Genomic DNA, 24,521 nt, shown 5'->3' with positions numbered 1-24,521 from the left:
TACGCAATCACACACCACAAATAATACATACGGACAGATGAAACAAACAGTTGAATGAACAGCATAGGCTGCAAACTGTCCCTATAAACTATTTAATGAATACTTGTGAATGATATACATTCAGGACTGACTTGTAGAAATCACAATAGGTTTATGAACAGGAAAATGAACAAAATTTGCAAACAAATATTATTTTCAGAGAATAATTTAGTGAGTTCTACTATGAAGTATTTTTAAGTATATAGTGCAGAATATTTTACAGTGATGGATTTTATTTGATAGCAAGACATGAATTCTGCATATGGATATTTATTTGTAAAATATAGTTGTGCTTCTAAAATTGTAAGTTGCAGCTTCTAAAGTAGACACTCAAATATCCTCATAAATTGCCTATTCATATTATGCATGAGTGTATATCTGTAACCCTAATGTACCATTAACATAGTTTTTGTATTTAATTTCAGGAGGTAAAAATTGCCCTGCCTACTGTTTCATGAGACTTTAGGTCTTGCACCTCACTGAAGTGAATAGGCGGGGGAGAAGAAAGCTCCACCTTTTGCTTTTGTTGTTTAGCTGGAGAAGTGTTCTGCAGCACTTTGTTCTCCTGGTGTTAAACTGGTGCTGTCTTGAGTGTGTCTCTGTGTGTAACTGTCTCATTGGAACACTCTTTCCTTCACTTAAATTTTCCTAGCAGTAGCCCAAGACCAGAAGTCTCTGACCCCCATGTCATGTAGAGAGAATGTACAGTTTTTCTATCTTCCACCTCCACAACTCTGTTATATCAGAATTCTATTAGGCAGGTTGGGCTTTCTCTATCTGACAATCTTATCGTGATTTGGAGTTTTTTTTACGCTCCTGTAGGGCATGTCTAGATGGCAATGATGGGATGTGATTGCAACTCAGGTAGACACACCAGAGCTATCTTTAATCTAATCTGCACCAGCCTGCCCATAACCCTGGGTGATTGCTTGCGAAGCTAGTGTCTGCTGATGCAGCTTCACTGCTCCAGGGCCCAAACTAGCTAGATTTGAACATACTGCTTATAAAGATGATGATCACTATTTTACATTCTAATGAAAATCACTAGCCCACCTCATCCTCAGAAAACATTTTCTTCAGCAAGTTGGATGAACAAGTGCATGGAAAGAACATTTCTTTGATTTGGACAGTCTTTTCCTGCTCTCTCTTAACAAAGAAAAATAAATCAAATAAAATTTAAGAGGAGGATTGATACAAGTCCTTCTCCTCCTTCAACTGATGTTGAAGGTTCTAAAGGTCTCAAAGATTAAAAAGGAAGAAAGAACAAAGAATTGTGGTGAAGTTTTTCAATCAGTCTTTTAAAAGAATTATAAAAAGACAAAAAAAGCACCAGAGAATGGCTTCCCTATCCAACAGCAGGGCTTCTTTCCTTTTTGAGGAAGGGAAACTTTCTGACTCTGAACTTGTGGGCTCGTAGCATGAGGTACATGGTAAGTTGTTTTCTTCTGAATCTTCCAAGACCATGTTATAGGTTATTAGCACACTGGACGTTCAGCCTGAGGCAAAGAAATCAAGAGAAAAGAAAGACAATATGAAAATCAAGTCAGACAGCAAAATTAGAAAGCATTTAGATTCCTTTATTTTCATCCCCTTGTGTAGCCATAGCCACTGAGATGAAATGACTGGATAAGGCCAGAAGACTCAGTAGGAAAATCCAAAAGATCTGCTTAGTAAAGAAAAGCAAATTGAACTCTCTTTCTCCTTCCTAAGATCAGTGCTGCTGTTGTCTCCCTAGTGAGAGGGAGACTGGAGACTGCTGCTTATAGCAGAGTGTTTCTTAAAATGAAATATTGAGATGTTTTCTCTAGCCCTGATAGCTTAAGCACCATCTAAATGCTTTGCAGGGGTTTCTAATCATGGACAAATGATCCTGTTACATAACTACATTCTTTATCGCTGAAAATGAAGCTTGGATCCATCTTGCAGAAAATATCTGCTGTTGTACCTCTTGTTTCGAGTAAGCATTGACTTTTTGGTTTATTTCTAGACCTTCTGGCCCAAACATAGTACTCAGGAGACATCTGTGGCTCAGGTTGTGGAAGTTACTGACTGCGTGTACCACTTCCACCTATTGAAGAAAGTGTCTGTCTCAGAAGAAGAAACTTTCAGGTTTTTTCTATATATCTTTTGAATGTTCCCAAAAGAGACTGTAGTTCTCATGATGTCCTAGTTCTGAAGGCTTTGAACACATTTTCCAGAAAGTCCCCAAACCTGATTCACAATGGAAACTGCTATTAGCAGGGAATTTCCTATCTTCTGTAGATCTAGAATTGATCACCACCATATTCACAGGACATTCCTGATGAATCTTTCTCCTTTCTGTCATTTTTACTATAAAATATTTCTGCTCTTCCCAGTCTTTGCTTAAGCCCATATAGTACTAACTCCAGGGAGACAAGCTCAGTGGAGCAACTATGCTGATCTGGGGAGATCTCTGGGCTTCATCTAGTTTAGAATGTCAAAATTTTAGGAGCAAAATCCTGTCCTCCAACTCCCAAGAGAATGACAAGAAGGGAACTTCAATAGTTCTATGAAACTAGGTGCCTTCTTTCAGTGAAAGGGAGAATGTGGTGCTCGTTCAGACTGGTGACGGAATATTTTTTTTCACTTTGTTCTGCCTGCCATCCTTCCTCACTGCTCAGGATATGCTAGTATTATAAAGAAAGTTAATGTAATACTATAATAGGCTTTAAACAAAAGTTTTGTGTCTAAAAGGAACTTTTTTTATTTACAGTAGATTTCAAGGTTTGGACTTTGAAAAGTGACAATAGAAGGGAAAAAAGCAGTTTCTAGATTCAATCATTTTATCTAGAGGTAACATATATACTTTAGTGAGATATACTGCAGAAGTTTCCCTGCCTATTACCACGGAATAACTTATCTCTTTATTGAAGAACAAGCTTGTCAAATGTAACATGCAGTGCTAAATACTTATATCACCTTAAGCAAATATTGATGATAATTCAAGCATTTATTTCACTCTACCTTACCTAATAATTGAGTTAGTGCTCTTAATGTGGATCAACTGAAGTTTGCTCTTTGGGGGGCAATTAATGGCACACACTCATATAATACGTTTTTTTATTAGAATACGTCATTCTCTTATACTGTAGATTCTTTACCTATATAGAGAATTTTGCTGAGATTTTTTTCTTGCTAAATAGAACAAAAATGAGTTTAATATTACATAGAAATGAAAGTATATATCAATGAGGGATGCATTTACAAAACAAAGATATTTGTAACTGCATTGTCTTTTCACAGAACAAAGCAGCCTACATGGATGAGGTTCCGGTTGCTGTTTTTATTTTGTTTACTGCTTGGTGAGATATTAGATATTAATGTAGGCATGAAGGGCCATTTATTAGTGGAACTAGATCTTCAGTTTCCAACCTGTAACTTCAAACACGTGTTCTTCCTCCTAGCTGCTCATTGAAACATAGAGTTTATAAGATCTGATCTTTGCTTTCACTGAAGTCAATGAATATTTTTCCCTGGATGTCAGTAGAATCAGGATTAAACCCATAAATAGTAGGGCATACAAGATCACTGAATTATCTAGTCTTGTGTATATTTTGTACATTTGCTCTATTATTCCCACTAATGGCTGTACTTCCCCTTGTTAAGTATCTGCAGTGATGATGCCTTGGATGCTTGGTAGCCTGTTCTACTGCACAGTTCTTATTCTTAAGGACTTTTCCTGTTATCTAGCCTAAACCTTTTCCTTCAGTGTTAGGATGTTGTTCTTTCTCCTGCCATCTTGCGAGACTGAAGAATTCCTTTCCTTCATTTATATTGTTACTTTTAAGGATTTTTAGACTGCACTCATGTTCCCCCTGAGTCTCCTGTTTCTCGACTATAATTATATCTCTCCTGGGCCTGCCCACATTCCAGTACCAACCATGTTAGTTAAAACTGTTCCTGAGTGTGTTTCTGCATAACATGGGTTTATGCATCTGCACTGCAGAGCTTATGAAGGGAACACTGACAGTGAATGCTGCTCTGAATCGTGTTCAGTGTGAATGGAGGAGGGGAGAGGAAAAACCCCATTCATTTTCCACCTCAGAGAGAAACCCCCACCAACCAGACCTCCATAGCCCTTTTCCTCTCATTTACCCTCTATTTACCTTTTGAATTGTTCTGATTGGAGGGATCTGACTCTCAGTGAAGTGTAACCCCCTTTCCTGTCAGTTTCTTCAGTGGCACCAAACTAATCTGCTTCCCTTTCAGCTCTTTGAAAGCGGCCCATTCTGCTATCTCTCAAGAGGGTGGGATACCTTATCTGACACTCCCCTCAATACTCTGTACAGTAATTCCTCACTTAACCTTGTAGTTATGTTCCTGAAAAATGCAACTTTAAGTGAAATGATGTTAAACGAATCCAGTTTTCCCATAAGATTTAATGTAAATGTGGGGGGTTAGGTTCCAAGGAAATTTTTTGGGGGCAGACAAAAGGCATTATATACTGTACAGTACTGTACTGTACTGTGGTTGGGAAGTGCCCCTGGCTTACCCCACATAGGCACAGCCCGCTGTAGGCAAGGATGCTAGGAAGCACCTTCGCAGCAGCAGTGGAAGCTTACCCAGAGAAGAACAGGCACTGACTTTGCTGGGGGATGCTCCAGGCCCGCCTCTTCCCATCCCCACTCCACTGCAGGCCCACGTCTTCCCACCCCCACTCCACCGCTTCTCCGAAGCACGCCGCATCCCCGCTCCTTCCCTTCCCCAGAAAGTCCTAAGCGCTTGTTGTTTGGTGGCGCTTAGGACTTTCTGGGAGGGAGGGGGAGGAATGGAGACATGGCACTTCCCCACTCCTCCCCCTCCCTCCCAGTGCTTCCCCACCGCCAAACAGCTGTTTGGTGGTGCTTAGGACTTTCTGGGAGGGAAGGGGAGGAGTGGAAAGACAGCGCTGGGAGGGACGGGGAGGAGGCAGAGAAGAGGAACTTGTGCAATGCTCCCTTGTAAAGTCACTGCTCTTCCACAAAACCTTACATGCAGTGGACAGAGCAGGCAGCCAAACGATGTTATAGGGGAGCATTACATGAGTTTAAACGAGCATGTTCCCTAATTGAGCAGCGACGTAACTTTGAAACAACGTTAAGTGGGAGGACTTTAAGTGAGGAGTTACTGTACCACACAACATGGGGACTCAGATGCCAAATATCCCTCTGTTAGTGTCTATATGCTTTACTATAGGAAACCTTGACCGAACCATTTGTACCCTTCCCCCCATTGGCTGGTGTTATCCACAACCCCAGTGCAGATCTGAATGTGGGAACATAGGAATGTGTCCCTATGTGGTGGAAGCTGTGTTTTCTCTATCCATTTGTCCATCTCTGGAGCTTTTGTAATATGGTTGCCCCCTATCCATAGTAGTGAACTTTGTTAAATGAAGATGATACTGAGGACCCTGTGCTATAATAGTTAAACCTTCTAGCTAGCTTATGTTTAGTTTTCTTATGTTGTTAGCCCTATTGGTTGTTAGTTTTTGTCAAACTCTCTGCCATCCAGATACTGAAGATGTCACGCAGTTGGGATCTGTTTATCTTTCTTCGAGGTGTATGACTTACATTTGTTCGCACAGGTTTTTTAATCTGTTCTCCTGTGTGGAGTCACTGAAGATATAAACAAGGATCCTGCATTAGGCCTTGGAAAGCCGAGAGTTAAACAAACAAAAAGTACAGACAGAAGCCTCACAGCTGCTGGACAGTTAAGTCTGTCAGCAGCATTCCCTTCAGTATCCCACCGCTGGTATACCCAGGGAGGGTAACTTTCAGCAGGAAGCTGCATTCCCAGAAGGTGGCAGAGATATAAACTCAGGAGGAAGAAGACTGGGTACTTCATGATAGGAGCCTGAGGAAGCCAAACAGGTGTATTACTTAACTGACTCCCTTAAGGAGTCACTGCTGGAAGATCATCCGAATGACCATAAGATGCAGAAAGCATTATTTGAAGTATGGCTGATGTGAACTTCTATTTTATATTGAAGACTGAAATGGGTTGTGCAGATTTTTCTTCCTCCCTGGTACAACAGTCCTTACAGTTCCAGTACTGACTCCATGTGATATGGTTCCCATTTGGCAGCTTTACCATTGATAATTGCTCTCTGCTCCTTGTTTGTCAAACCATATCTAATCTATGCTGTAGCTTTTAAAAAAAAATCTATCTGGTTTTAATTTCTTTGGTTTATGTGGCACTAAAGAAAATGCTTTAGAGAAATACAAATATGTATTCACCGCATTCCCTTTGTCTAGTAAATCAATAATTATGTCAATGCTGTTAGATTTGATTGGCAGAGCCTAATTTTAATGAACATATAGTGTTGGATACATGTATGCTTCCCAAATCTTAATCATAATGGCATCCATGTGGTAGAGGAACTGATACCCTACTCTTTCTGAAATGAAACTTTTGCCTGCTTAAGGTCTATGAGATCTAGCCCTGAGTATCTCATACTGTTTGTTAGGATTTTCCAAATACTTTCACAGATACTGCATCAATTAAATGTTAGTTCAAAATAATCTTGAAAGGGTTATGTAACATGCAGTACAACGTGAGTAATCTGTCTCAGATAACAGGAACCATTACCTTCGCACATGGTAGTACAAGAGTCTTATTATTTATTTTAGCAACCAGTAATCTGCTGCAATCAAAGTGCATTGTGGGGAAATGTCACATGTTTTGGAACCAGGAAGCAATTATAAACATATTAACATCTTCACAAGTTTATAAATGGAGGCAAAATTGGGGCCTTCAACTAGAATTTATTAGCAACTCTGCACATGTAAGAAAGGAATCCCATAGCTGTTCTGTAGTGCTAATGGGAATAAAAAATACTAAAAGCTTATTTTTGTGCTCTGAAGTCAGCAGAGAAGACTCAGTATGTATAGACAGAGCAGACCTACTGATTGAGACCAGTCAAAAATATACAAAAGTATTTTTGTTAGTTTTTGAATTTGTCTGTTACAATTTCAGCAATTTTTTAAAAAAATTGTATTTTTCAGTTATGAAGATTTTTGGTTTTGTAAAAATCCCATTTTGTCACTAAGCTGACAAATCAAACCTGACAAAACCCAATGTAGAAACAACCTCCAATTTCAGTAAATTAGAAAAATTAACAAATAAATGAAAAAGCTGCCCCTGTAGCCCACATGAGAAATGGTGACTACTGAACGAACACACACACACACACACACACACACACACACACACACACACAACTAGCAAGCAAAATTTTTCTCTCAGAATCTCTGTCAAATGTTCTAAAAAAGAAATCAATTATTTTTTTCTATTTTTTTCATGAACATCTTTGAAGTTTTTTTTTAAAAAGGACATTTCTCAGTGAAAAATGCTTTTATGTGAACAATTGGCTATCTCTATTGTTGCATAATATGACACTTAGGCCATTCTAGCCAGGACATGTTTCTGGGGTTGGGGAGAACATAGGCCATTCTCCATGGGATGCATATAGCCGGTGAGCGGGCTCCCTTTTACAAGGAGATCCCAGATTGGATAGTTAGTCTTGCCTGTAGGAGGAACTGAGATTGGCTGCCTGTGGGTTGGAGCAGTCTGAAGAGAACCTGCAGGCAGGAAGTTGGTCTTCTTTGCTTCTCTTGCATTCCACACTTCAGATTTTGCTGCTTAATTTGTTGAAATTCTGTTATTTTGACTGATGCACCCTATGCCTGCCCAATATTAGGTTAGGTCTTTTCTGGGTTATCATTACTATGTGTTTGTTTTCTGCACCTTCCATCCCTCACAAAATGCAGGATCTGTAATGGAGAACTGCAGGCACTAAAAGGGTATGATCCCATTAATGAGAACTGATGTACTTGCTATGGGAATAGGCAACTAACTTACCATTTATTCTTCTCAAGATTTTTTTTAAATTAACTCACTAATAATAATAATTGTCATGCCCCTTTGTGTAAAGTTCTAGGCCAGCTATTTTATCACTAATTTCTGTGGGACTGCCATATTGAATGAGGGTAAGTTCCTGCGAAAAAAAATAGTATGTGATCATGTAATTAGACTGTATTACAAGGCATATACAGAAAGGGGCCGAATTGAAGGGGTACAGGCAACCTTAATTCTGGCATTTCCTAACTTCTGAGTGCTTGACTTTGCAATCTGAATGTTTTTCACATAGTTGTGTGTATAATGGCCAAAATAAATTCTTGTAAACATTCCAGTGTTCATTCCAGTCGTCAGTTTGTTTCCTTCTACAATCTTAGTGGAGTTTTTGTAAAGACACATCTACCCTTCCACCTAGGGTATGGTATTATAAGGCCTTGACTTGAGAGGCATTTTCTTTGGCAGCATCTGATTGAAGTTAAAACAGCGGTTTCTGTGAAGCTTGTTTCTTGGGCATTTTAGGTTGCTCTTGGAGATAAGGATTAGCAATCAAGAAACAAAGTAACAGGGCTGTGGAAGGTCAAAAACTCCAATACAAATTGTCAGAACTGACTTCTGCAAGGAGCACTGCAGCAGCACATCTGTTTTTCCTCATCCTTTAGTGACTCCATATTGGTCTATTTTACCCGGAATGGACAGCAGACTAATTGAGTGGCAGTTTCTTTTTCTTTTTTGTTTTGTTCTTTTTGGGTTTTTTTCCTTTCTACCATTCTTTTGTTATGTGCCATGTCTGTCTTTTTCTAGTTACATTTCCTTACACTCATGTAGTGAAAATTATTGTCAGAGCCTCCTGAATTTCCGCTGCTAGTTTGCTTAACCCTCAAGCATCTCATAATTGGTATGTGTTTGGATTTGTTTAAAAATTCTTTCATTTTTTGTTTTTTCTTAGCTCGTTCTTGTCAACTGTTCAGGATTCTCATGCATATACTGAGTGAAAAGCATGACTTTATATCACTTTTATTGGGTTTGTAAAGGACAAATCTTGCTAGATGCACTTACCTTCATTTACTAATTCTAACTACAAAAAAGAAATTAACTGGATAGATCTAACATCTTAGGACTTACAGTAATCTATCAATAAAGCACCTATCATAGTGGTATCTAAGTGCTGCAGGAGTTAATGTACCATAGACGCTTACAAAAATAATTCCTATTTTTCCATTGGGTGAGAGCACTGTCACATTGACTGGACTTGCTGATGGATAATAAACTAAGATAAGATATATGGTAGTGGATCAATTGAAGGTGAGTGTTGCCCACCTACAAGTAGGAAGTTTCAAGAATTGGTGTTAGTCTGGTTTTGTTTAATACTGTTACCTCTTTGGTTCCAGCAGTTAGCCAATATTCATAGCCTTGCTATGTTGTTTCCATTTTGAGAAGAAATTGATGATAGTCAGGTATTTTCTGTGGTGCAATCTTGTTTGTTTACAAAGAACGTACCCAGAGTCTCATTTCCCTGAACACAACAGAAACAAACAGCACACCATTTTCTTGCTCCCAGCTTCCAAACTTGCCTCTCCAGTTAGTTCTGTGCTCCAGGAAGCTCAGTCTCTCTTTTCCTTCTCAGGACCATTCTCACAACTCACTTCTCTCCCTGTCCCCTGACTTTGTCAGCTTTCTGCCTCACATTCACAGCTTGCTAAACCATCCCATAACCCCTGCATTTGCAGCCAGTCCCAGGGAAACCCTTCTTGTGTTGGTTCTTGCTCTTACCACAATATACCAATATACCAAGGATTGTGGTGGATTCTCTATCACTGACCATTTTTACATCAAGTTTTTCTAGAGGATATGCTCTAGTTCAAACAGGAATTAATACACGGAAATCCAATGGCCTGTGTTATGCAGGAGACAGGACTAGATGATCAGTGTCCCCTTCTAGTTTTATGTATGCATCTCTGCACACATCTTGCCAGGTAGCCCAGAGCCTTGGGTGATGGCTTGTGCTTTTTCAGCTACCATTATATAAAAGGGGCTTAATTGCTCCTTCCATTTAACCTGAATGAAGCATACTTTGCACACCCATCGACTTTAACCAGCTCCGTGATTGATTAATAATCAAAGATTTGCTTGATGGTTGCCATTAACACTTTCCAGTCTAACAATATGTTTGATCTAGGATTGGGAGTATACAGCACTGGGGCATTGCCTCATTTTCAGGTTGATGATGCTTCGAGTCCATAACTTGCACTTTTTGAGACAGTAGCAGAGTCTGATACCAACTAGTTGCTTGCCAGGGGATTTCTTGTCTGCCAACAGCAAATTAAGCTTGTTATGTGTACTCTGCTGCTTTAAAAAAAAAAAAATTCTTAGCAACACAGAAGTTAGTTGAAAAAGCTAATAGTACCATCTAATATTTTTTTAACAGTGAAGAAAATAGCTTGTGGATGTAGCTTTAACTTTACCTGAAAATGTTAGACTACCCATGAGGCTCGAGGATGTATACATCTTAATTTGTCATCTAGAAACTTTAGTCACGCTTACAGAATAACTTCTAGGATGGAGCATCTGAAGGAAATGTAATCACTATTTATATTGGAGAAACAAATATGCTTTTAGTTTTTAGTTGAACATTTGGGAAATCACAGTAGAAGAAAAATCAATACAGGTGCTGATAAAACTGAATTATGACAGTGCAGTGTATGCTGCCTATTGGTGCTAAGAAACAATGCTGCCAGGAAACCCAGGTGAATGGATTCATTAAAATGTGAGGGTTTGGAAATTGTTCTTGATTTTGTATCACTCGTTGCACTGCGTGCTTTCTCAGAATGTGAATAGATATAAGGGGAGTTGTGACTTATCTTTTGTCTCGGTTATTTTTTGGAAACTCTCATCAGCAGCATCCTGAGTAAAGCCCCAAACACGCCACAGAATATTAAACATAATTTCTAGCAGTGTGGCTGAAAATTGTTATAATTTGAAAATGTGTTTTTTGTGTCTGCTCATACTTTTAAAATGTATTATTTTTTGTGACATTACAGAATGCTAATGGACAAAACAGAAATAATTATGCAAGGTCTGGGCTAATGAGTCAAAATGAATATATCCTACCCAGAGAGGATGGTATAGTACATTAAACATAGACTTCTTTGGCCATCAATCTGGATTCTGCCAACTTTCTATAATTCCAGAGTACTGAGCCCCATGCAGTGACGCAAGAAGGGCGGTACAGTCCAGTACGCCGTACCAGTAAGATATTTATAGCCGGTACTCCGTACTGGAAAGACACAGGAGGAGCTGTACCGCCTACAGCCCCTCCAAGCAGCTGTGTCTCCTGAGTCTTGTCTGGGGTCTGTACAGCAGCCCTGCAGGAGGACAGGGCTCGGGGCGGGACTGCTCCTTTTGCTGCTGAGGTGCTGGAGAGCCCTGCTGTTCAGAAGTCTCTGGCACAGCGGAAGAAGGACAGAGCCCTCCCCAGGTAACGTGGGATGGATCATGGGAGGGGAGGAAGAGAGTGTGGGGCCCCAGGCTATGGGTGGGGTGAGGAGGAGTCATGTGGGGAGGTCACGTGCCCGCACTTTAGCTTGTGCAGCGTACCGGTAAGAAATGAATTCTGCTTGCACCACTGGTCCCCTGTAATGTAACTGTGTATATCTTTTCAGATGAGAACTTAAATTGAAATCATGTTAGCTCTACATGGACCTATGAGACCCTGTGGAATTTCTTGTAAGATCAGGCATTTACCTAAGCACCTTTGGCCAAAATACGTTCTTACTTCCTTGTTGTACATCGTGCTGCCTCACACTCAGATGGCTGAAATTTAGTGGTGGGTGAAGTATCTCTCTTTGCCTATAGGCACAGCACTGCTGTTATTACTTAGGCATGTAATAAAATGATATCTTTCCCAGACCATTTTATATTACACATGCAAAAACACTACATTAAAAGAACATTATTAAGATTACGTAGTTATCACTCAAAAATTAAGGAATAGCAGAATTAAGATTGCCTGTGCAACCTTAATTCAGCCCCCTTGTGCATATTCGTTATGATACAGTCTTTCTTTACATGATCATACTATTTTCTCCCCATACAGGTCCCCTTCCTCATTCAGTGCACAGGATGGATAGTGCTCTGGGAATGAATCAGAGTGGGGTATTGAAGGAGGTTGTTGTCCGTAGGACCTCTACTTCATTTGTTGCAGAATTTGGATGGTGTATAGTGAATGAGGCAGCGGGTTGCAGACACAGAAAGGATGAGCTCCTGGTGGAAGCAGTAGAATGCTGCCCTGGGTAACTGGATTCTGTCCCTGCCTCTGCTACAGAGTTCCTTTGTGATGTTGGGCAAGTCACTTAGACAATGCTTTTTACAGGCAGTCACTAATGGTATGTTCCTCATTTTCTGAGTGCCTAACATGAGACCCTAGGTTCTGATTTGCAGAAGTGCTGAGCACTCAGAGCTGCAACCGAAATCAATGGGAGCTGCACCTTGAACATATACAGTGATATATAATTAAGGCTGTGATTTAGTCATGGGTACTTTTAGTAAAAGTCATGGACAGGTCATGGACAATAAGCAAAAGTTTGAGTGCCTGACTCTGCAGCCTTAATGTTCTTTTAACTTTGTGTATAATTTCCTAGGGTTTTAAAAAAAGCAAACTGAAAACACAAATTCCAACTGTGGCACCATATTGACATCCATTTGGACCATCAGCAGACTTGGAACCTTCACATCCACCGTACCACCTCTGTCATGTGAGCTAATGCAATAATTGATAGCAATAGTAGATTGTATAGCTCATCCCCCCAAGAGGATGACACTTTGCCACTGAGTTTCAGAGATATTTGCTGACAGCAGAGGAATGGTGAGACTCAGGAATCTTTGGTTCCATTCATACCCTGTCCTTGTCATGTGTCTTCCCTACATGTGGCTCTTTGTTCCATTCCCACTTTCCTTCCCTAGCCATGCCCAGTCTCTACTTCTCAGACTTCTCATCCCAGCCCCAATCTTCTTGTCCAATAATCCTAGTTTTTCTCCTGCACTCTGGTTCCTTTTCGCATCTGTCTCCCCTTCTCCTGGCCCCCTGGTTCCTAGTTCCAATGTCTTTGCCCAGCCAGACCAAGTCTCTCCAACCGTCTCATCTCAGTCTCTTCCCCCTTCCATTTGTGTCCTTACCCATCTCCTTGCCCTGCCTATCCCGGTTTTCCTTTCTCCCAATAACTGCTAAGCTCCTTGTTGTAATCGGTTCCTCCCTCCAGCTCTTCTCTCCTTTGCATTTGAATCAGGTACTTTCTTCCTCCATGCTGCCTTGGTACCACCAGGGCTTGCACTGAGAGCACAGGAGAGAGAGTGTCTTTCTGCTGTCAAATCGGGTGCCTGGAGGTGGCCCCAGCAGACCAGAGCTGCAGTTAAAGGGAAAGTCCTGCCTCAGCCCCAGGCAGGAGCATGTCCATGGCAGATGGAATTTTTGGGGGAATTTAGCTGTAAAGTTGTAATAGGACTCTGTTGAGCATGTGATTTTTTAAAAAGTTTATAATTTGGCCAAATTTGGGTGCATTTTCTCAGGGATGGGGATCTGTAACACATAGGCCATCTGGCTGCCAAGGTTATGACCCTGCTCCAACTTGTGGGGGTACTAGAGCTCTTCACAGAAAAAGTCACCAGAACGTAACAGGGATAAAATTATGTACTTTTCACTAGTCTTGTTGAAAATGGTGAACCATTTTGGCTGAAATTTTCCACAAAAACCAAAACAACCCACCACTCCCTAAGGCACACACTCGGCATGGAAAATGTCATCCCAAATAGTTAGTATTGCCAAGTTTATAAGCAACTGGAAACAAGGTCTTATAATGGGAACTATGTCCCCTCAGTGCTCTCTTTGATAAAAGAATGAGTAGAAACTCAGAGCTGAAACTTGCGAAGTTTCTTCTCTCCTGCTCAGGAGAGACATGGATGTGCTATTTAGTTCCCTAGAGTCTATTAAAACACTCATTTTCCCAGGACTCCAGATTGTGATTGTGATTGGATTCTGAAGTTTTCTGAGACGGACGTCATATTTATTCATGGTCTCAGTGTGTTAATTTCCCCTGAAGTCACTCATATGACTGCTCTTCAAAGACGTTATTGTTTTCCACGCTGATGTTGACATAAATAAATACATAAGGTAGTGAATTTAAATTTCAGAGTCTGTCACTTTTCTGTAAGATTGGAAAATGAAACACTTATTTTTGTGGTCCTGAATACTTTCCACTTTTCTTCCTGGTATAGTAGTCAGCAAGTAACGATCCTCCAAGAACCCACTCAAACGCAAAGCTTTAGCAGTGACTTGTGCTTCCTATGGATACTCGGGATTATCAGGCACCTTGCTATTACCTGCCCTTAATGTGATGAAGCCTTGTTATGCCTGCCAGAGGTCAGCTCCCATGCTCCACGAGCAATACAAGCAGTCCCCTCTAGGCCCCCCACTAGCCTCACTGTCTCTCTACAGCCTTGTCTACGTTTGAGGTGGCATGTAGAATGCTCCATGCTGCCAGAGTCTTTCACTGTGGCAGGGGAAGGCTCCAGCAGTGGGGAGCTGCGGAGCCTTTGCCTACATCTGGAGCCTTTCACTGTGTAATGGAAAGGCTCCAGCAGCGGACACTACATTGCTAACTGTAGATGTGGGAGGCACTGCTTGGGCACATAGAGAGCTGTGTTCTGGTGTGTCTGTACTCGCCTAAGCAGTGCCTCACTCTCTACACTGCTATTTATATCCCTGTTATCTGGGTGTGCAGTGTCTGTACTCTACCTTACAGGTTAGCAATAGGCACATTCAAACTCCCGAGACCTCCAAGCATCCCCCTGGAGTGTTCAGCCCCTGGTGCACTGGACACTTACAGTATTCACAGATTCACTACTTACAAAGAAACCGTGCACCCCAGCTTACCAGTTCTACGTCAGATACCCAGGCCACTTAACACACAGCAATTAGATCTGTGAAACAAGTTTACATAAGAAAGTACAGAGATCCAAGTAATAGCAAGTAAAATAGAGAGAGCCAAGTAATAGCAAGTATTGGAAACAAATGGTTACAGATAAAAGAAAATCATAACTCATTCTAGACTGGGTAGATACTCTCATATCTTGTAGAGTAACGCTCACCAAAATCCTTGCAGCGTGTTACAGCCAGGTTGACTGAGATCCTGCTTTCATGAGACACGTTGTCAGCTTGCCTCCTAGGTGAAGGACCCAGAATGTTCCTTTGCTCCCTCCACAAGATGTACAAGTTCCATCCTTTGTCTTTATTCACAAACAGGACACCGCTTGTTGTTGATTTCATCTTGTAGATTTCTCAACCTCTTCTTCTCTGGCTCAATATGCAAGTAGGCCTGCATCGTGAGACATACCATACACAAATGATCAGACCAGGAGATAGGTGTCTGCTACCTCCTGTCTGAAAGGAACATTTCCAAGGTAGATCACCTGGTGCCCTGCATTAACTCCAAGACTTTAAGAACACACAAATTTTAGTATAGGTACATAACTCCATAAGTATTATCCGTACATCCATTTCTGAACGATTATGACAACTAGTGGGCTACTGGCTCTCGGTAGTGACCTCACACAACACCCTCCAGTGAACTATTATGCATATATCTGACCCAGGGGATCCCTGTAAAACCCTATGTGCCCTCTTCTGGTTGGCATCAAGGGTCCCTGGGTCACAGTGACCTTGGCAATGTTAAGTCTAGCCTTGGCAGAATACTTTTTTTTTTATTTTTTTGCAATTTTGATGATTAATATAAAATTTTATTATTTTTTTAAATGTTTAACTTTTTACTTTTACAACTGTGGGAAATTAAGAAGGGGTAGGGTTGGGGTTAGGGCAGTACTGATAGTGTAGCGGCCAAGGGTTCCCAGCATTGACCGTGGGCCTGCAAGGGGCTCCCTGCATGACTGAGGGGCCCCAGACACTGGAACACAAGGTGTGGGGAGTCTGTGGTCCTGACCTGGCATAGCAGAGACCCCCAGCCAGGCTGAAAGAAGAACAAGCCCTCAGCTGTGGGGCAGGCCACCCGGCTGCTGAACAGTTCCTGCCTGGTTAGGGATCCCTTCTGCAGTAGAATGGCCTCCCCCACAGTCTAGGGCTCCTCCTCCTTGTAATCCTGGCTGGGGGTCTCTGCTCTGTGCCACCAGGACCACAGCCTTCCTTGTGCTTGCAGGGTTCAGGAGTTGCTGGCCCTGTGGTTGTGCAAGGAGCCCTCTGCAGCGCTACTGTCACAGCCCTATTCACTCACTCCTGCAGAGGGCTCCCTGCCCTGCCACAGGGCCAGTGACACCTGATCCCTGCAGGCACAAGGTGCTCTGAGAAAGCTGTGCTCACCTGACCTTTACAGATGGATTTTTTTCATCAATTTCAGTGTGTCAGCTGAAATCAATGTTAGCCAACATTTGTCATTTAAATTGAATTTGGCCACACTAGTTAAGACAGAATAACTTCCCAAGCGAACAAATGTGAGACAGTCAGATGTGCTGATCTATTGATACAATGGTTATAAAAGTATACGAGGTTACAGTTAAAGTTTTGTGTTAGAGTACAAGTTGGATCGAGTTGGAGTATGTAGAGCTTTTGGATATCTATTGGAGGGGAAGTGAAAGTCTTAAGGAGGGTTGGCATGCGTCATCAGTAGTGTTGTAGGCAATATGAAGGTGGAAAGGAATAGATCAATCTTTTCCCTCAACTTCTTATTTCAACCTGCTGCAACCTTAACTGCCAGTGAATATAGTTTTATTTGCTAATAATTAATTACACAAAGTGTGCTCTGTTAATAATCCTAGACTAGTTAAAATTAACTGCAAAATTAGATAATTAACGCAGTCTTTTTTGTTGTTGTAGCCCTCACACTGGGTGGCAGCGGTACCAATCTGATGTGCCAAAGATTCCTACAGCTTGCATTTCAGTGGAAGATGCCGAAATGATGGCACGGATGTCATCCCGAGGCACCAGGATTGTTGTGACCCTGAAGATGGGAGCCAAGACCTATACCGATATTGTTTCGTTTAACACCGTGGCAGAAATAGTTGGGAGCAAGTACCCAGAACAGGTTAGTGTGAATCTGGAAAAAGAGTGACTCATATTTGAAAACTAATAACTTTCATTTGCCGGCCTACTGCACTCTGTACAACTTGGCTTTATTTGCTTTCAAAACAGCAGGCCAAATTCAGCCTTGGTGTAAGGGAGAGTGTGGTACACCTGCAGAAGGACTACTGGGCTCTAAGGTGAGAGAGCTCAGGTAAAATATGGAACTTGAACTGATCCTCTTTATTTTCAGCTATGTCACAAGTTCATCTTTAGGGGTGCATTCCTTATGTGGATATTTGCCTTTCACAAAAAACAAAACAAAACAGAACTATGTTAACAGAGGTTAAATCCTAATGCTAGTAAAATAAGTTTCAGTATTTTAAATGACAAGTTAGCTGGTGTCAAAATAAAACAAACAAACTATATTTGGCCATGTAGTGCCCTTGAACTGCCTTGATCATTTACTGATCTGGTAATCTGCATTAGGTCTTCTAGTCAGTGTGAATAAATGAAGTCCTTCTGTAAGTACAAAATACTTTGAAGAGAGGCTGTAAAGCCAAGCAAAGATAAATATCAGCTATTGAATTAACTTAGTTTTTAACATAAAAAACAATTAGCCCTTTAATGAGCTCATTGGTTCTCATCACCACTGTATTTCAGTGGAGTTACTCCAGTGTAAAACTAGAGTAATGTTCTGGTGAACCTAACTAACTAGCTGCAAGTTCAGTTTAAATGTTGCTGGTTTGAAATTGAAAGCTACTATCTCAAGATTTTTTTTCCACTTTCTCTATTTTTTAATTTCCAGTTTTTATAGCTTAAAATCAGCCAAACCAAATTTGTAGTGGTAGAAAACTTGCACCTGAGATGGGGCCTTTTAATGCCAAGTTACATCATGGGATACTTTTTTTGGTTGTACATTTATAATGGAAATGCTGATGCAACCTTTACGGCCGCACTAGAAATCCCTGCTAAAATCAAGCTACGAAGCCAGAATCCTTTTTTAAACTTCAGTTTTCTAATTTTAATTAAATATAGGAGTACTATATCTTTATCATAGTCCTTTAAAAATCATACTTGTTTCATATTTTTATTTGCTTTAATACTGTTTTGTCCTTTAATAGTGTTATAGTTTCAGCTATGGCTTTGAATTATGACAGCTAGGAACCCTGGAGAGAAGTTAGTGTAACCCTTTTTCCTGCCAAATGGTGAAGCTTCTGAAAACTCTGCAATGACCATTGTGGTTGAGTGGTTAATATGCCATTAGTTATGAATTTAGCCACATGAAATGCAACCTTATTGAACAAAGTCTTAACTCTTAAGATTGTTAGCTGTATCCTAATTTATGTCACGTGACTTTTTAGCAACACTTCTGAGTAGCTATTGTATTTATCCTTCCTGAATCATACTTGATGTACATAAAAATTATAGTATTTCACTGCAAGCGTTATAATATCAAAAAATTTTAACCTAAAAGATTTAAAGTAGAAGGCCCATGTATATTCTCTGTGGCTATCTTCACTTGTCTCTTTCAGTAGCCCAACAAGAGAAATTTCTTGAACTGAGCAACAAAGATTTTGGTGGAGATTTAGCCACAAGATCCCCGCTGATGTGAATGGGAGTGGTGGCATATACACCTTTAAAATGTAACCCAAGAAACAGAAAATAAAACAAGTGAACATTGAGGGTTTTCAGTACTTGTTTTTCACAGGAAGTTAATGCATGTTTTGCCATACAAATGATACATTGTTACTCTGGTAAAAACTGGAATCATCTAACTATTCATGCAATCAAATGCAATGTAGAATTAAACTCTTAGGATGCACTTCATGCAAAAGAATCTTGGAATGCATTAAAAACTCAATGGAATAGAAAGGTGCTGTTTTTATGAGCCAAAGTCTCAATTAAAGTTTTGCATTAAAACAATAGCAAATTTAGCCTTCTGAACCTGAATTCATATGTTTTGAACAGTAAACAGGGACGTTCAAAACACCACCATTAGCAAATGTGCAACTAGTTGGGCACCTAAGGTAGAAAATTTAAGGTATGTATTTGTCTGTGAAGATCACTGCATGATGCAAAGCCAGTCTGATGTTGTGCATTGTAATGTGTATCAGTGTTTGTACATTAGAGATTTTGGTAACAGTAGCTGTGGTATGGACTAGAGTTTAATACAGTGCAATGGGAAAAAATGTTAACATAAAGTTAAGGTTGCTTGGCAATGAGATACCCCTTTGCAGAACACTGAGTTGAGCAAAACTGAAATTTATGAACACCAGGAGATGTGATGTTAAGGTTGCCCAAGCAATCTTAACTCAGCAATGCCCCTATATGCCCATTAACACGTGTACCTTTACTTTGCCAACCCCACAACTGCTGAAAAGTATAAGCTCTTTTCCTCCTCTTACAACCCATTCATTCTCACCTACAGGATTCCATCTATTAAAAGGACAAAAAAAGGAAAATTTAATTAGTGTGGGTCTGCAGGATGGTTAGGGTGCGTTGGCAGACCTAGAGGAGCAGGAAGGGTGGGCTTCAGGAGGTTGGCATGCAGGAAGGTTGGGATGCAGTGGGGTTGGGGTGCACTGGCAGACCTTGAGGTGCAGGAAGGATGGGCTGCTGCAGGGTGGCTAGGTGCACTGGCAGACCTGGAGGTGCAGGAAGGGTTGGCTTCAGGTGGTTGGTGTGCAGGAAGGTTGGGGTACAGTGGGGTTGGGGTGCACTGGCAGAGCTGAAGAGTACCATATCTCCTTCACTTGAACTCCTAACACTCTCCCCTCTCAAGAAGCATTTACATGTCTAATTTTTCTCCCAAACACTTTGATTACATTCCCCCAGAATGAAATTACCACCCATTATTCACAAAGTGCAGCCACCTCTAGCCACTCGGTTCAAAACTCTTTTGTCTTACATGGGGGATTGTGATTAATTTATCCTTAGATACGTTAATTGAAGGGTGAGTTCACAGCCATCAAGATGTTTGTGATTCATCCAGTCATTAGTACCTCTCAGTTTAACAGTACAAGACAACAGAAGAAAACAGGGTTGGTTTTTTTGGAGGGGCACAATATCTTAGGAATCCCTTGGTCAAATGACTTCAAATTTGAATCACTAGCCCTACCCAGAAACCCCTATGAGGCACCCCAATTTTCAAGGCAATCTGAGTAACCGTTTGGATTTTAGAGCAGTGGTTCTCAAAGCTGGTTCGCCGCTTGTTTAGGGAAAGCCCTTGATGTGCTGGACTGGTTTGTTTACCTGCCGTGTCCGCAGGTTTGGCCGATCGTGGCTCCCAGTGGCCGCGGTTCGCTGCTCCAGGCCAAAGGGGGCTGCGGGAAGCAGCGTGGGCCAAGGGAAGTGCTGAATAAGTGGCGGACCGGCTTTGAGAACCACTGTTTTAGAGCACTTATAAAAATTGAGTTTAAAATGCAAAAAATAGCAGGAATGGAAACCCTTTGGCCTTTTTTCCATATTGGCTCTTACACACTGTAATATATGTATATTTTCTTAAATACCATTCTGAGTTTGGGTCCCCCAAATATTTAGTGGGTGCCATGTACTACCTTGGGTAAAACTTGATAGACTGAGAGCTTTTTGATCTGCATCACTATTATAGTTTGATCTCTAGCTCTGACCAAACTAGAAACTTTTTAAAAAATTCCTAGGGGAGTTGGCAGCTTTTATCTCCAGAACCCCTGGCTCAAATGACTCCACATTTGGAACATCAGCTCTACACTGAACCCTCCTGAGACACTCCAAATGTCAAAGAAATACAATGAAGCCTGTTGATTTTAGAGGACTTAGACAAATCCACTTTTAAGGAGATGACATGATGCCACCTTACCTGTAATAGTGCTCCTGAGCCATTATATAATGAAGTTACAGGTAATAGCTTATTAAATCTTCTCAAAAGATTTGTAGCTTTTTTTTAAAGGGCCACCACAAACCTAAATCATACTGGTTTGAAAATTTTATCTACTATTGTTACATGAAGCTGCGAGAATGGATAAGACAGTGTTTGGGCCAAAATCACTTTGGGGAAGAAAGCTACTAGAGGTTCCCCTGACATAGTATTTGTGGTGTATGACAGACAACCAGAATCTGGTTTGGATGTGGATAGGAGACCTCTTTAATGTTTTTAATTAAAAAAATACTACTGGGAATTGTGTGATTATGGGAGACTAATTTATCAGATATAGCTTGGAGGACAAGTGCTACTAATAACAGTAGGGCCCAGATTTTCCTGGGTGTGATAGCTGGCAGATTTCTTCACCAAATAGTCACTGAACCAACAAGAGGTGAAGCCATTTTAGATTCGGTATTCGTGAGTAGTGAGGACCTCATAGAAGAGCTGGTTGTAGAAGACCACCTTGGTTTGAGTGATCAGGAGTTAATTCAGTTTAAACTAAATGGAAGGATAAACAAAAATAGATCTATAGCAAGGTCCTTGATTTCAAAAGAGCTAACATTAAAAATTAAGGGAATTAGTTAGGAAAGTGGACTGGACTGAAAAAACTCAAGGATCTGAATGTGGAGGAGGCTTGGAATTATTTTAAGTCAAAGTTGCAGAAGCTATCTGAAGCCTGCATCCCAAGCAAGGGGAAAAAAATTCATAGGGAAGATTTGCAGACCAAGCTGGGTGAACAAGCTTGTGAAACAGGTGATTAAGAGAAAGCAGAAAGCCTACAAGGAATGGAAGATGGGGGGAATCAGCAAGGAAAGTTACCTCTTCGAGGTCAGAAAGCGTAGGGGGTAAAGTGAGAACTGCCAAAAGCCACGCAGAGTTGGACCTTGCAAAGGGAATGAAAGCCAATAGTAAGAGGTTCTATAGCCATATAAATAAAAAGAAAACAAGGAAAGACTAATGGGACTGCTAAGCACTGAGGATGGGGTGGAGATTAAAGATTATCTAGGCATGGCCCAACACCTAAACAAATGTTTTGCCTCAGTTTTTTAATGAGGCTAGTGAAGATTTTAGGGGTAACAGCAGGGTGGCTAACAGAAACGAGGGTGTGGCGGTAGAAATGACCACATCTGAGATGGAAGTCAAACTCAAAGAGCTTAATGGGACTCAAATGCGGCTAGCCGGGGCTCGACTCTCTCCGGGGAGGCGGGGAGCCACACCAGCTCACTACACACAGATAATGTTTGGGGAAATTAGTCTGGCTGCGGGAGTCTCCCTCGGCGGCCCTTGCGGCAACTGAAACAAGCACCGTAAGCCCGGGCCCTATGTCAAGGCGGGGCAACAATAAGTCAGGTGCTCAGGCCCTCCGGCAGGGGCTGAACAGTAGCAAACAGTATATAGAAATAGGCCCAAGCCCTGGGTCAGGGTGTGGCAAGTAAATCAGTAGCTCCGTCCCTCAGACAGGGGCTGAGCAAATAGTTCAATGTTAGCAGGCCCAGGCCTCTAAAGGACCTGGGAGAGGGGGAGACTGCCACCGACGAGTTGGGTGGCAGGGGGGACGCAGGCCCTCCCACTCCAATGCATCCCAGCCCGGGGCCCTAGCAGCGGCAGAAGACCCGCTGCTGTGTCAGACACTGACATGAGCTCTGGCAGTGTTACAGCCAGACTAGGGCTACTTCCTAATCCCCCCTCTTCGGGTACCTGGGTCCAGGCGGTGTCCTTCGGGGCGTCCAGAACCATGGGTTCCTCAGGGCAGCTGGCAAGCGACAGGCCCAGCAACTCCTCCGGGTAGCGACTGCAGGGCAGGTCCGGCAACTCCTGGCATGCACCTTGGACCGCAGGGGCTTCCCAGTCGTGGGCCGGGGTGGAGGCGTCTGGCCTCCCCGGCAGCTGGGCCCCCACTGAATTCTGAGGACAAGCTTTTATACTTCCGGGTCGCCGCCTGATCCTCTGAGGGGCATGCTCAGAGCTCCCTGGCTCCACCCACTCCGGCACCCAGATGGGCTTGTCCCTCTCCAGGGCGGTGGGAAGCCACACCGTCTCACTACAGGGACTAAATCAGGGGCCCCAGATAATATCCATCTAAGAATATTAAATTGCAAGTCCAGTAGCAAAGATTTTTAATGAATCTGTAAACTTGGGGGTCGTAATCTATGACTGAAGAATTGCTAATATAATTCCTATTTTTAAGAGAGGGAAAAAAGTGATCCAGGAAACTTACAGGCCTGTTATTAATTCCCTAACCATGAAGATGCAAAATAGTCAATCTACTGAAAAGTTTTCAAAGCAGAGTACTCATAACTTTCCCACATACTCATCCTTTGATAACTTGTGCATACTCTACTTGATTTTCCAGTTAATAAGTGGAGAAAAATGCTTGTCTGAGTACGGTGCAGAGAATATACATTTTAAATGGCTCCTAATTCTGTGATCTAGTATAAATACTGTACAACATAACAGAAGGGTATCATTCGCTTATTTAGGACCATGCATAACAGTTGCAGGACTGCTTCTCCCTGCTTTTTGCGCCTTTGTTTTTACAGAATAAGTGTGGCTCTACTTTGAGTATTACAAGCACAAAATGTATTAATAAATACTTTATTCCACTTAGCCAAATTTTAGATTGGATAGAACTTTCTAAGTGACAAATCCTAGGAATGGCCTGAATTACAGTGATGCTAAGATACTGGAACATGAAGTTCCTTCCCAATAAATGATTGATATAACAGAGTCTGTTCCACAAGGGAAATAGCATTTTATATACTTACGCATTCTTCCTCTTCTCCCTACTTAAAAAAAAACCAATCTTCTCCTGCAATTTTGCAATACTGGGAAATAACAGAACATGAAAAATGTCCATGTTTTGGATCTGATACACATACATAAATGCATGCATGTAAAGACTGGAACCTTTGAAAATAGGGCAGTTCACTGAAGGTATATAACCCTCCTCTTCAGGATGTTGTTTTATGGGCTGTCATCAATTCTAAATATGTTCACAAAATATTTATCCATTAGCCCTTTGATGTAGCTTCCAGTAATCCATTTGATCAGACCAAATCATGCATATGATAAAAATGTGAGTAAGGACATTTTACAAGTCTGTTGCCATGAAGCTGTGGATTCCATTGTTAAATTTTTGCACTGTGGCTTTCTCACTCCTCTCATTCAGTTACCATATTCAAAGTGTTTGTAAGCACTGTTTCTAAGCACTGCCATTTGGGCCTCTTTCCTGTAGCAGTATACTGAGACTTTGCCCCTACCTCCCTCTAACAAGACTTTGGCAGTTAATTTCAGTCATCACAAGGAGGTGTGGCTTTTTGAAAGTGCCAATTCATCACTTCATAGAAGGAACAGCCTAATAGCAAGAGGAAGTAGAGATGAAAATGTAACTAAATGAGCTAATATAATCAGGGTTTTTTTAAATTTTTACTTTAAGATTTATGTTCATGTTAGTTCCCAATGAAATGAATGGTACCCCTATTTTTTCATTTCTGTGGGACTTGGGCATGTCACCAGGATTAATATGAAGGCAGACAACTAAATATTGACAAATGATATAAGCTCTTGTATACAAATGCAAAAAGTCTAAATACTAAGGTGGGTAAACTTGAGTGCCTAGTATTAAATGAGGATATTGATATAATAGGCATCACAGAAGCTTGG

The 24,521-nt window shown here is 41.3% G+C and overlaps 1 protein-coding gene across 2 annotated transcripts in view; it reads left to right on the top strand.

Annotated features, from left to right (window-relative positions):
- CPQ (carboxypeptidase Q) overlaps nucleotides 1–24,521 on the top strand; it is a 259,790-nt gene that overhangs the window by 66,206 nt on the left and 169,063 nt on the right. For both annotated transcript variants that reach the window (XM_077808923.1, XM_077808922.1), the window contains exon 4: nucleotides 16,772–16,979. In XM_077808923.1, coding sequence (XP_077665049.1) covers nucleotides 16,772–16,979 — 208 coding nt within the window. The remainder of the gene's footprint in view (nucleotides 1–16,771; nucleotides 16,980–24,521) is intronic.

Source organism: Eretmochelys imbricata, chromosome 2 (assembly GCF_965152235.1).
Source record: "Eretmochelys imbricata isolate rEreImb1 chromosome 2, rEreImb1.hap1, whole genome shotgun sequence".
Lineage (NCBI taxonomy): Eukaryota > Metazoa > Chordata > Testudines > Cheloniidae > Eretmochelys > Eretmochelys imbricata.
This window is presented reverse-complemented; position numbering and strand designations above follow the sequence as displayed.